Source organism: Entelurus aequoreus, linkage group LG28 (assembly GCF_033978785.1).
Source record: "Entelurus aequoreus isolate RoL-2023_Sb linkage group LG28, RoL_Eaeq_v1.1, whole genome shotgun sequence".
NCBI lineage: Eukaryota > Metazoa > Chordata > Actinopteri > Syngnathiformes > Syngnathidae > Entelurus > Entelurus aequoreus.
Genome location: NC_084758.1, coordinates 7,959,412 through 7,972,070, shown reverse-complemented (window position 1 = coordinate 7,972,070; position 12,659 = coordinate 7,959,412). Strand labels below are relative to the sequence as shown.

Genomic DNA, 12,659 nt, shown 5'->3' with positions numbered 1-12,659 from the left:
TTTTTTGTGGCTCCCATTACTTTCTTTAATTTGTGAAACTTGCCAAAATGGCTCTTTGAGTGGTAAAGGTTGCCGACCCCTGGCATAGACAGAGTGTGGTCTGTGTCACAAGTCATATTCAAAGTCAAGTCCTGTCAACAATTAATCCCATCAGATGTCCTCGGCTTCCTGAAGCAGACACATCTTAGTGACAGGCCTATCCAGAAAGCTTGTCCTGGTCTTGATCGTGGCTTGTCGAACAAGTCCTCTTTTATCTTCAACAACCTTGACAACTCTCCCCATAATCCAAGAGTTGCGAGGTGCAGAGTTATCCACAACAAGCACAATGTCTCCTGGAACAAAATTGCGCTTGATTTTATTCCATTTTTGGCGCTCCTGAAGCTGCGGTAGGTATTCTTTTGTCCATCTTTTCCAGAACAGGTTGGACATATACTGAATTTGTTTCCATCTACGCACAGCGTACAATTCATCCTTTTGGAAAACACCAGGTGGAAAAGATGGCTGACCCTTGAGGATGAGAAGATGGTTGGGAGTTAGAGCCTCTCTGTGGATGACTTTGTTATTGGTCTGCTATTGAGAATAGCTTCCATTTCGCACAGCACAGTGTGGAGGCTGTATTCATCCAGAGTTTGTACTCTCAAAGTGGAGTTAAGGACTTTCCTGATTCTGGCTATGACTCCAATCAATGAACTTGTAAGATCAGATCCCTGCAGCAGCAGCTGTGTGTTCAGTGATGTACCTTTGAATGACACAGCATAATCAAACACCACTCTGATTTTCTTCTTATGCGGATGGTATACACCATGATGTGGAATATTCCTGGTTTTTCCATGGTTACAAGCCATATCTTCCACAGGCACTCTTTCAGCATAACCGCAGATAATGATGTGGTGTATGAACATGGTGTAGTCCGCATGGAATAAGGCATCCCTTTGGAACCTTCTTTTCAAATTCAAGGCGCGTTGCTCTGCTAACTTGCGGTTATCAGGCATGCATACATTTCCCTTTTTTAAAGGCAAACCAATGGTGTAGTGACCATCCACCAGCTCAACAGAGCTTTTCACCATTTCCATAAACTGGCCATCTTCTCTTGAGGAACCCAGTTGCTCTTCATTGCTGCGTTCAGGGAAGTCGAGTTGAAACTGCTGCTTCCACAGTTCATCCAATTTCACCAGAGAGATGCAGTTAGCAGTGATGTTAGGTTGTTCCAAGTCTGCTTCACCAAACATTGGCCCATTGACAGTCCATCCCAACATGGTCTGAACAGCGCACGGCCCTCCTTCTTCGCTTGGAATCACCTTTGTTGGTTCAAGAGCTCTTGGTGCATTTAAGCCGATCAACAGTTCAATATCTGCATCAATTTCAGGTAGGTGTACTCCACGCAAATATGGCCATCTGACCAGATCCTGCTCCCGTGGTATGTTGCTCCTGCACACAGGCATTTTCTTCTGTGTAAACATATCTGGCAAGTCACAGTAGAAATCACTTTCCAGACCGGCTACCTCCAGATCTGACACAATGCAACATCCTACAATCTTTTCTTGGCCCAAAGTGCGTAAGAGAATTTTAGTTCCTCTTCCTGAAACATTCAACTTGCTCATCAGACTTGATGTACAAAAGGAGCCAGAGCTGCCTTGGTCCAGAAAGGCATACGTTTCCACGACTTGGTGACCCTTTCTGGACTTGATCCTTACTGGCACGATAGAGAGCTTACAGCCATGGTCACCAGCCCCAGTGAGACCACTACTTTGCACTGTTACCACACCGCTGTGTTTGTACCTGCTGCAACTGCTAGATCCTTCTCTTGCTCCTTGTTCTTTGGATGAATATGAAGCATGCTAGGGTGTTTAGCTCCACATGTTTTAAATGACAGTCGCCTCACAGCCAAAGCAAACTCGATGTTCTTTCAAAAAAGTGATCTTGTCATTATGTGCCCTCTTTACCAATAGAGAGCACACCTCCAACGCATGTTCACCCTTGCAGTACAAGCAGGTCCTTTTGTCCAGTGGGGCTCCAACCTTTTTTACATGGGCCTTTCCATTAACTGATGTTACTGTAGTAGCAAAACTTCCTTGGTTTCGTGTGTGACGCTGATAGGCATCTCTGCTGCCATTTTTGATTGGCATTGTCTTTGGAGTATCCTGTATATTTCCAAATATAGGCTCTGCTGCAATTTTAACTTGACGTTCAATAAAACTGACAATGTCAGGGAAAGTAGCTCTTAGAGAACGGGTCTCTTGAATATCACAAGCTTTGGTCTCTCAGCTTATATGGTAACTTCTTGATCACCATCAGCATGTTCGCAGGCATGTTAAGCTCAGACATGTACTGTATGTCATCCATCACATTACAACATCCTCTTAAGAAGAGACCATATGCTTGAAGAGATTTTGCATCCTCTGCTTTAACCAAAGGCCATGATAGTGCTTTGTCCAAATAAGCAGAAGCAATCTTTTGCTCATTCCCAAAATGTTCTTCCAATAAAGCCTTAGCCCTTTGATATGCTCTGTCTGGAGGCATTCGCTGACAGCTTTGAACAAGCTCATGTGGTTGTCAAGTGAGAAACAAATCCCTGCCTCTACAAATCATGTACATACGCAGATTAATTACACACTTTATTTTGTCTCCTTTACGTGAATGTAAACAAATGTTCCTGTATGCCAGTAAAACTGCATTGGAGTCAAATATTGGGCTCTTTTTAAGTTAGTTTCAATCACGCAAGCGAGTAATAACTTGTGATTAATCATGATTAATCTACATTTTATAATGTGATTAATCATGAGTAATCTACATTTTAAAAAGTGATTACTCATGATTAATCACATTTTAAAATGTAGATTAATCATTAATCATTATTATGATTAATCTACATTTTAAAATGTGATTAATCATGAGAATCTACATTTTAAAATGTGATTAATCATGAGTAATCTCCATTTTAAAATGTGATTAATCATGAGTAATCTACATTTTAAAATGTGATTAATCATAAGTAATCTCTATTTTAAAATGTGATTAATCATGAGCAATCTACATTTTAAAAAGTGATTACTCATGATTAATCACATTTTAAAATGGAGATTAATCATTAATCATTATTATGATTAATCTATATTTTAAAATGTGATTAATCATGAGTAATCTCCATTTTAAAATGTGATTAATCATGAGTAATCTACATTTTAAAAAGTGATTAATCATTATTAATCTACATTTTAAAATGTGATTAATCATGAGTAATCTACATTTTAAAATGTGATTAATCATAAGTAATCTCTATTTTAAAATGTGATTAATCATGAGCAATCTACATTTTAAAAAGTGATTACTCATGATTAATCACATTTTAAAATGTAGATTAATCATTAATCATTATTATGATTAATCTATATTTTAAAATGTGATTAATCATGAGAATCTACATTTTAAAATGTGATTAATCATGAGAATCTACATTTTAAAATGTGATTAATCATGATTAATCTACATTTTAAAATGTGATTAATCATTATTAATCTACATTTTAAAATGTGATTAATCATGAGAATCTAAATTTTAAAATGTGATTAATCATAAGTAATCTCTATTTTAAAATGTGATTAATCATGAGCAATCTACATTTTAAAAAGTGATTACTCATGATTAATCACATTTTAAAATGTAGATTAATCATTAATCATTATTATGATTAATCTATATTTTAAAATGTGATTAATCATGACAATCTACATTTTAAAATGTGATTAATCATGAGTAATCTACATTTTAAAATGTGATTAATCATGATTAATCTACATTTTAAAATGTGATTAATCATGAGTAATCTCCATTTTAAAATGTGATTAATCATGAGTAATCTACATTTTAAAATGTGATTAATCATGAGTAATCTACATTTTAAAATGTGATTAATCATGAGTAATCTAAATTTTAAAATGTGATTACTCATGATTAATCTACATTTTAAAATGTGATTAATCATGAGTAATCTCCATTTTAAAATGTGATTAATCATGAGTAATCTACATTTTAAAATGTGATTAATCATGAGTAATCTACATTTTAAAAAGTGATTACTCATGATTGATCACATTTTAAAATGTAGATTAATCATTAATCATTATTATGATTAATCTACATTTTAAAATGTGATTAATCATGAGAATCTACATTTTAAAATGTGATTAATAATGAGTAATCTACATTTTAAAATGTGATTAATCATGATTAATCTACAATTTAAAATGTGATTAATCATGAGAATCTACATTTTAAAATGTGATTAATCATGAGTAATCTCCATTTTAAAATGTGATTAATCATGAGTAATCTACATTTTAAAAAGTGATTAATCATTATTAATCTACATTTTAAAATGTGATTAATCATGAGAATCTACATTTTAAAATGTGATTATTAATAAGTAATCTCTATTTTAAAATGTGATTAATCATGAGCAATCTACATTTTAAAAAGTGATTACTCATGATTAATCACATTTTAAAATGTAGATTAATCATTAATCATTATTATGATTAATCTATATTTTAAAATGTGATTAATCATGAGAATCTACATTTAAAAATGTGATTAATCATGAGTAATCTACATTTTAAAATGTGATTAATCATGATTAATCTACATTTTGAAATGTGATTAATCATGAGTAATCTCCATTTTAAAATGTGATTAATCATGAGTAATCTACATTTTAAAAAGTGATTAATCATTATTAATCTACATTTTAAAATGTGATTAATCATGAGAATCTACATTTTAAAATGTGATTAATCATAAGTAATCTATTTTAAAATGTGATTAATCATGAGCAATCTACATTTTAAAAAGTGATTACTCATGATTAATCACATTTTAAAATGTAGATTAATCATTAATCATTATTATGATTAATCTATATTTTAAAATGTGATTAATCATGAGAATCTACATTTAAAAATGTGATTAATCATGAGTAATCTACATTTTAAAATGTGATTAATCATGATTAATCTACATTTTAAAATGTGATTAATCATGAGTAATCTCCATTTTAAAATGTGATTAATCATGAGTAATATACATTTTAAAAAGTGATTAATCATTATTAATCTACATTTTAAAATGTGATTAATCATGAGAATCTACATTTTAAAATGTGATTAATCATAAGTAATCTCTATTTTAAAATGTGATTAATCATGAGCAATCTACATTTTAAAAAGTGATTACTCATGATTAATCACATTTTAAAATGTAGATTAATCATTAATCATTATTATGATTAATCTATATTTTAAAATGTGATTAATCATGAGAATCTACATTTTAAAATGTGATTAATCATGATCAATCTACATTTTAAAATGTGATTAATCATGAGTAATCTCCATTTTAAAATGTGATTAATCATGAGTAATCTACATTTTAAAAAGTGATTAATCATTATTAATCTACATTTTAAAATGTGATTAATCATGAGAATATACATTTTAAAATGTGATTAATCATGAGTAATCTCTATTTTAAAATGTGATTAATCATGAGCAATCTACATTTTAAAAAGTGATTACTCATGATTAATCACATTTTAAAATGTAGATTAATCATTAATCATTATTATGATTAATCTATATTTTAAAATGTGATTAATCATGAGAATCTACATTTTAAAATGTGATTAATCATGAGTAATCTACATTTTAAAATGTGATTAATCATGATTAATCTACATTTTAAAATGTGATTAATCATGAGTAATCTCCATTTTAAAATGTGATTAATCATGAGTAATCTACATTTTAAAAAGTGATTACTCATGATTGATCACATTTTAAAATGTAGATTAATCATTCATCATTATTATGATTAATCTACATTTTAAAATGTGATTAATCATGAAAATCTACATTTTAAAATGTGATTAATCATGAGTAATCTACATTTTAAAATGTGATTAATCATGATTAATCTACATTTTAAAATGTGATTAATCATGAGTAATCTCCATTTTAAATTGTGATTAATCATGAGTAATCTTAATTTTAAAATGTGAAGTATATAATATAATATTTACTTTGTAAAAAAGTACAGTGTGTATATATTTACTTTGTATAAAGCACAGTGTGTGTATAAAATAATATTTACTTTGTATAAAGTACAGTGGGTATATAATATTTATTTCGTATAAAGTACAGTGTGTATATAATATTTACTTTGTAAAAAGTACAGTGTACATATATTTATTTTGTATAAAGTGTGTATATTTACTTTGCATAAAGCACAGTGTGTGTATGTAATATTTATTTTGTATTAAGTACAGTGTGTATATAATATTTTCTTAGTATAAAATAGTGTGTATATTACATTAACTTTGTATAAAGTACAGTGTGTATAATATTTGCTGACTTGCTTCCTGTACAGTTCTCTCACCTCGTGTGCGTACGTCTCCGCTCGGACTCGAAGGTTCTGCTCCAAGTCCAGCTGCTCCTTCATGCCCTCGTACTCCTCAGTGGCCATCAAGGACACTTTGTGGAGGACACACAGTACAGTACAGTGCACTCAGTGCAGTATACACAATACAGTAGCACTTTGTCACATATAGATGAAGTGCAAGTACCTCTGTGGAACCTCTTGATGGTTTGACGTTGTTGTTCTACGGCGTCACCAAGTTCCTTCATTCGGTTCTCATCTCGCTGCGCCTGAACAACAAAAACGTCGTCTGACTTCAGCTCATCAAATTTAAATATTATTGCTAATATTTACTCTTATTTTGTACTGTGTGAAGAAGTACAAGACTGGCACACTAGACTACTTCACCTTTGAAGTGCACAAGGTTACAGTACACTGAAGAAGTACAAGACTGGCAAACTTGACTACTTCATCTTTGAAGTGCACAAGGTTACAGTACACTGAAGAAGTACAAGACTGGCACACTTGACTACTTCACCCTTGAAGTGCACAAGGTTACAGTACACTGAAGAAATACAAGACTGGCAAACTTGACTACTTCATCTTTGAAGTGCACAAGGTTACAGTACACTGAAAAAGTACAAGACTGGCACACTTGACTACTTCATCTTTGAAGTGCACAAGGATACAGTACACTGAAGAAGTACAAGACTGGCAAACTTGACTACTTAATCTTTGAAGTGCACAAGGTTACAGTACACTGAAGAAGTACAAGACTGGTACACTAGACTACTATATCTTTGAAGTGCACAAGGTTACAGTACACTGAAAAAGTACAAGACTGGCACACTACACTACTTCATCTTTGAAGTACACAAGGTAACAGTACACTGAGTAAGTAGAAGACTAGCACACTTGACTACTTCACCCTTGAAGTGCACAAAGTTACAGTACACTGAAAAAGTACAGGATTGGCACACTTGACTACTTCACCTTTGAAGTGCACAAGGTTACAGTACACTGAAGAAGTACAAGACTGGCAAACTTGACTACTTCACATTTGAAGTACACAAGGTTACAGTACACTGAATAAGTACAAGACTGGCACACTAGACTACTTCACCTTTGAAGTACACAAGGTTACAGTACACTGAAGAAGTACAAGATTGGCACACTTGACTACTTCACCTTTGAAGTGCACAAGATTACAGTACACTGACGAAGTACAAGACTGGCACACTTGACTACTTCACCTTTGAAGTGCACAATGTTACAGTACACTGAAAAAGTACAAGACTGGCACACTAGACTACTATATCTATGAAGTGCACATGGTTACAGTACACTGAAAAAGTACAAGACTGGCACACTAGACTACTTCATCTTTGAAGTACACAAGGTAACAGTACACTGAGTAAGTAGAAGACTGGCACACTTGACTACTTCACCTTTGAAGTGCACAAGGTTACAGTACACTGAAGAAGTACAAGATTGGAACACTTGAATACTTCACCTTTGAAGTGCACAAGGTTACAGTACACTGAAGAAGTACAAGATTGGAACACTTGAATACTTCACCTTTGAAGTGCACAAGGTTACAGTACACTGAAGAAGTTCAAGACTGGCACACTAGACTACTTCACCTTTGAAGTACACAAGGTTACAGTACACTGAATAAGTACAAGACTGGCACACTAGACTACTTCACCTTTGAAGTACACAAGGTTACAGTACACTGAAGAAGTACAAGATTGGCACACTTGACTACTTCACCTTTGAAGTGCACAAGATTACAGTACACTGACGAAGTACAAGACTGGCACACTAGACTACTTCACCTTTGAAGTACACAAGGTTACAGTACACTGAATAAGTACAAGACTCGCACACTAGACTACTTCACCTTTGAAGTACACAAGGTTACAGTACACTGAATAAGTACAAGACTGTCACACTAGACTACTACATCTTTGCAGTACACAAGGTAACAGTACACTGAATAAGTAAAAGACTGGCACACTTGACTACTGCACCTTTGAAGTACACAAGGTTACAGTACACTGAAGAAGTGCAAGACTGGCACACTTGACTACTTTATCTTTGAAGTATGCATGATTACAGTACACTGAAAAAGTACAAGACTGGCACACTTGACCACTTCATCTTTGAAGTGCACAAGGTTACAGTACACTGAAGAAGTACAAGACTTGTATCGCACATTATATCACACACAAGTAAACACGCTGCAGGACCGCTTGTATCGCACGTGGTATCGCACACAAGCAAATACTCTGCAGGACTGCTTGTATCGCACATGACATCACACACAAGTAAACACACTGCAGCACCGCTTGTATCGCACGTGACATCACACACAAGTAGACAAGCTGCAGAACTGCTTGTATCGCACATGATATCCCACACACGTAAACACTCTGCAGGACCGCTAGTACCGCACATGATATCCCACATCTTACCTGTGGCCTGATAGCCAATATTACTATCGCACAGTATCGGTGTTGAAGTGCACTGTAGTTCACCTGAGTGGTCAACTCCTCCATCCTTCTCTGCTGCTCATTGATTTGACACAGGAAGTTCTTCTTCTCCTCCAACAAGCTGCTCACCGCCTCCCTCAGCTCTGAACACACACACACACACACACACACATACACACACACACACACACACACAAATGAGTTGGAATTTCACAAAAAAAAGGTCACAATTTCACAAGAAAAACTTAGAATTTTGGCAGTATTATAATAAAAGTCGTACTTTTACTCAACAAAAGTCAAAATTTGACAAGAAAAACTAAACATTTGTGCAATATTATGATAAAAGTTAGAATTTTACTCAATAACGGTCGCAATTTTACAAGAAAAAGCTTAACATTTTGGCAATTTTATGAAAAGAGTCGTCATTTTACTCGACAAAAGTCACAATTTTATGAGAAAACTTTAAAATGTTGGCAGTATTGTAATAAAAGTCGTAATTTTACTCGACAAAAGTCAAAATTTGACAAGAAAAACTAAACATTTGTGCAATATTATGATTAAAGTTAGAATTTTACTCAATAACGGTCGCAATTTTACAAGAAAAAGCTTAACATTTTGGCAATTTTATGAAAAGAGTCGTCATTTTACTCGACAAAAGTCACAATTTTATGAGAAAACTTTAAAATGTTGGCAGTATTGTAATAAAAGTCGTAATTTTACTCGACAAAAGTCAAAATTTGACAAGAAAAACTAAACATTTGTGCAATATTATGATTAAAGTTAGAATTTTACTCAATAACGGTCGCAATTTTACAAGAAAAAGCTTAACATTTTGGCAATTTTATGAAAAGAGTCGTCATTTTACTCGACAAAAGTCACAATTTTATGAGAAAACTTTAAAATGTTGGCAGTATTGTAATAAAAGTCGTAATTTTACTCGACAAAAGTCAAAATTTGACAAGAAAAACTAAACATTTGTGCAATATTATGATTAAAGTTAGAATTTTACTCAATAACGGTCGCAATTTTACAAGAAAAAGCTTAACATTTTGGCAATTTTATGAAAAGAGTCGTCATTTTACTCGACAAAAGTCACAATTTTATGAGAAAACTTTAAAATGTTGGCAGTATTGTAATAAAAGTCGTAATTTTACTCGACAAAAGTCACAATTTTATAAGAAAACTTGAACAACTTTGGCAATACTATAATAATAATCGGAATTTTACTCTGCAAAATTTTTATCATTTTACTCAAAAAATGTCACTATTTTACAAGAACACCAAAAAATGGGCAATATTGTGATAAAAGTTAGAATTTTATACGACAAATGTCACCATTTTGCATTAAAAAGTAATAATTTTACATGAAAAAGTAATACTTTTACATAAAAAAGTAATATTTTTACATAAAAAAAGTCATAATTTTACGAGAAAATATTGCAATATTACAGAAACAGAAAGAATATGAGAAATTGTTCCCATTTTTATAAGAAAAAAAGTCGACACATTGTGAGAAAAAGACTGCTTTTAGTTTTTGTTTGTTTGTAATTGGTTTTTAATCTTCATTATTTACTTCAAGTTATTACAGTATGTCTCTATATACATATACATATATATTTTTTAAATTAATTTTGGCCAAAAGGGGGCGCATTTCAATTTCTTACACACACTTGTTATTACATATGTTGACCAGAGGGGGAGCACTTCAAATTTCTTACACACACCTGTTATTCCATATGTTGACCAGAGGGGGAGCACTTTTAAAAGCGACACACAGTCAATTTAAATAATTAAAAAAAAACACTTTTTGGAACCACCCTCATTTTGACCAGCAGGGGTGCAAATGAGACATTGTCTATTAGATGCAATGTTATTGGGAGCATGATTTATGTCATCACTTGTTCACACCTCCTCATATGGAAGATACTTTTCCTTCTTCATGTCTCAAGAAGGGTAGAAATACAAGAACACACACACACATACACACTCTAGAAAATGTTCCTAAAGAACTAGATCTGTGGTTCTCCAACTTTTCCCTCCACTGTTAGAATATTTCATGAAGTGATTCCTTGACCGTCCACTAGATGGAGCCAAAGCTTGAGAACCACTGACCTCAAAGAAAGGTGAGTCACCTTTGACCTGTTGCTGGTACTGCGCAAAGGTGTCGGGGCCCTCCTCCGCCGGCTCGGCCTCCGTTTCCATGGCGATGCAGTCGGCGATGCTGGGGAGAAGCTCGTCCAAACATGGTCGCGACGACAAGCTCAGGTACTTCAACTTCCTGTTCTGGCAGTTCAGCTGTAGGTGGGCGGGGCAACACAGGCGTCAATCAACATCAGCCCTTTGCCATTGGTCAAGGAGGGGAAGTGTCTCCCACTCAGCTCATGTAGCTTTTCTCAGTGAGTTAGCACTGACATAGCGCTGAGTGGTGCTGAGCGCGAGCTAGCATGCTAATCTCCCTCACGGCGAGGATTACGGAGGCGGACCTTTGTGGCGAGCGCCTCGGCGTTCTCCCGACACGACTTCTCGATCTCCAGCTGAGTCTGCAGGACGCTCACTTCCTCGATGACCATCTGTGACACTGACACACACACACACACACACACATTTATTATACAGCATACTTGTCAGGACGTTAGTATGTTAACGTATATTTTGCTAAATTTTTAGCTAATTTTGTATGTTTACACCTAGAAATATGATAACATGCTAAAATGTTATACTAGCTTTTCAGCTAAATTTGTATGTTTACACACAGAAATATGTTAGCATGCTAAAATTTTAGACTAGCTTTTCAGCTAATTTTGTACGTTTACACCCATAAATATGTTAGCATGCTAAAATTTTAGACTAGCTTTTCAGTTAATTGTGTATGTTTACACCCAGAAACATGTGAACCTGCTAAAATTTTAGACGAGCTTTTCAGCTAATTTCGTATGTTTACACCCAGAAATATGTAAGCATGCTAAAATTTTAGACTAGCTTTTCAGCTAATTTTGTACGTTTACACCCAGAAATATGTTAGCATGCTAAAATTTTAGACTAGCTTTTCAGTTAATTGTGTATGTTTACACCCAGAAACATGTGAACCTGCTAAAATTTTAGACGAGCTTTTCAGCTAATTTCGTATGTTTACACCCAGAAATATGTTAGCATGCTAAAATTTTATACTAGCTTTTCAGCTAATTTTGTATGTTTACACCCAGAAATATGTAAGCATGCTAAAATTTTAGACTAGCTTTTCAGCTAATTTTGTACGTTTACACCCAGAAATATGTTAGCATGCTAAAAATTTAGACTACATTTTCAGTTAATTGTGTATGTTTACACCCAGAAACATGTAAACCTGCTAAAATTTTAGACGAGCTTTTCAGCTAATTTCGTATGTTTACACCCAGAAATATGTTAGCATGCTAAAATTTTAGACAAGCTTTTCAGCTAATTTTGTACGTTTACACCCAGAAATATGTTAGCATGCTAAAATTTTAGACTAGCTTTTCAGCTAATTTTGTACGTTTACACCCAGAAATATGTTAGCATGCTAAAAATTTAGACTAGATTTTCAGTTAATTGTGTATGTCTACACCCAGAAACATGTAAACCTGCTAAAATTTTAGACGAGCTTTTCAGCTAATTTCGTATGTTTACACCCAGAAATATGTTAGCATGCTAAAATTTTAGACAAGCTTTTCAGCTAATTTTGTACGTTTACACCCAGAAATATGTTAGCATGCTAAAAATTTAGACTAGATTTTCAGT

At 33.7% G+C, this 12,659-nt stretch overlaps 1 protein-coding gene across 4 annotated transcripts in view; it reads right to left on the bottom strand.

The window, feature by feature from the left end:
• The window catches only part of LOC133644837 (shootin-1-like), a 63,211-nt gene that overhangs the window by 31,652 nt on the left and 18,900 nt on the right, over positions 1–12,659 (bottom strand). For all 4 annotated transcript variants that reach the window (XM_062039578.1, XM_062039579.1, XM_062039580.1 and 1 more), the window contains 5 exons: positions 11,387–11,481; positions 11,036–11,198; positions 8,949–9,046; positions 6,617–6,698; positions 6,430–6,524 (listed from right to left, as the gene is read on the bottom strand). In XM_062039578.1, the coding sequence (XP_061895562.1) occupies positions 6,430–6,524; positions 6,617–6,698; positions 8,949–9,046; positions 11,036–11,198; positions 11,387–11,481 (533 nt within the window). The remainder of the gene's footprint in view (positions 1–6,429; positions 6,525–6,616; positions 6,699–8,948; positions 9,047–11,035; positions 11,199–11,386; positions 11,482–12,659) is intronic.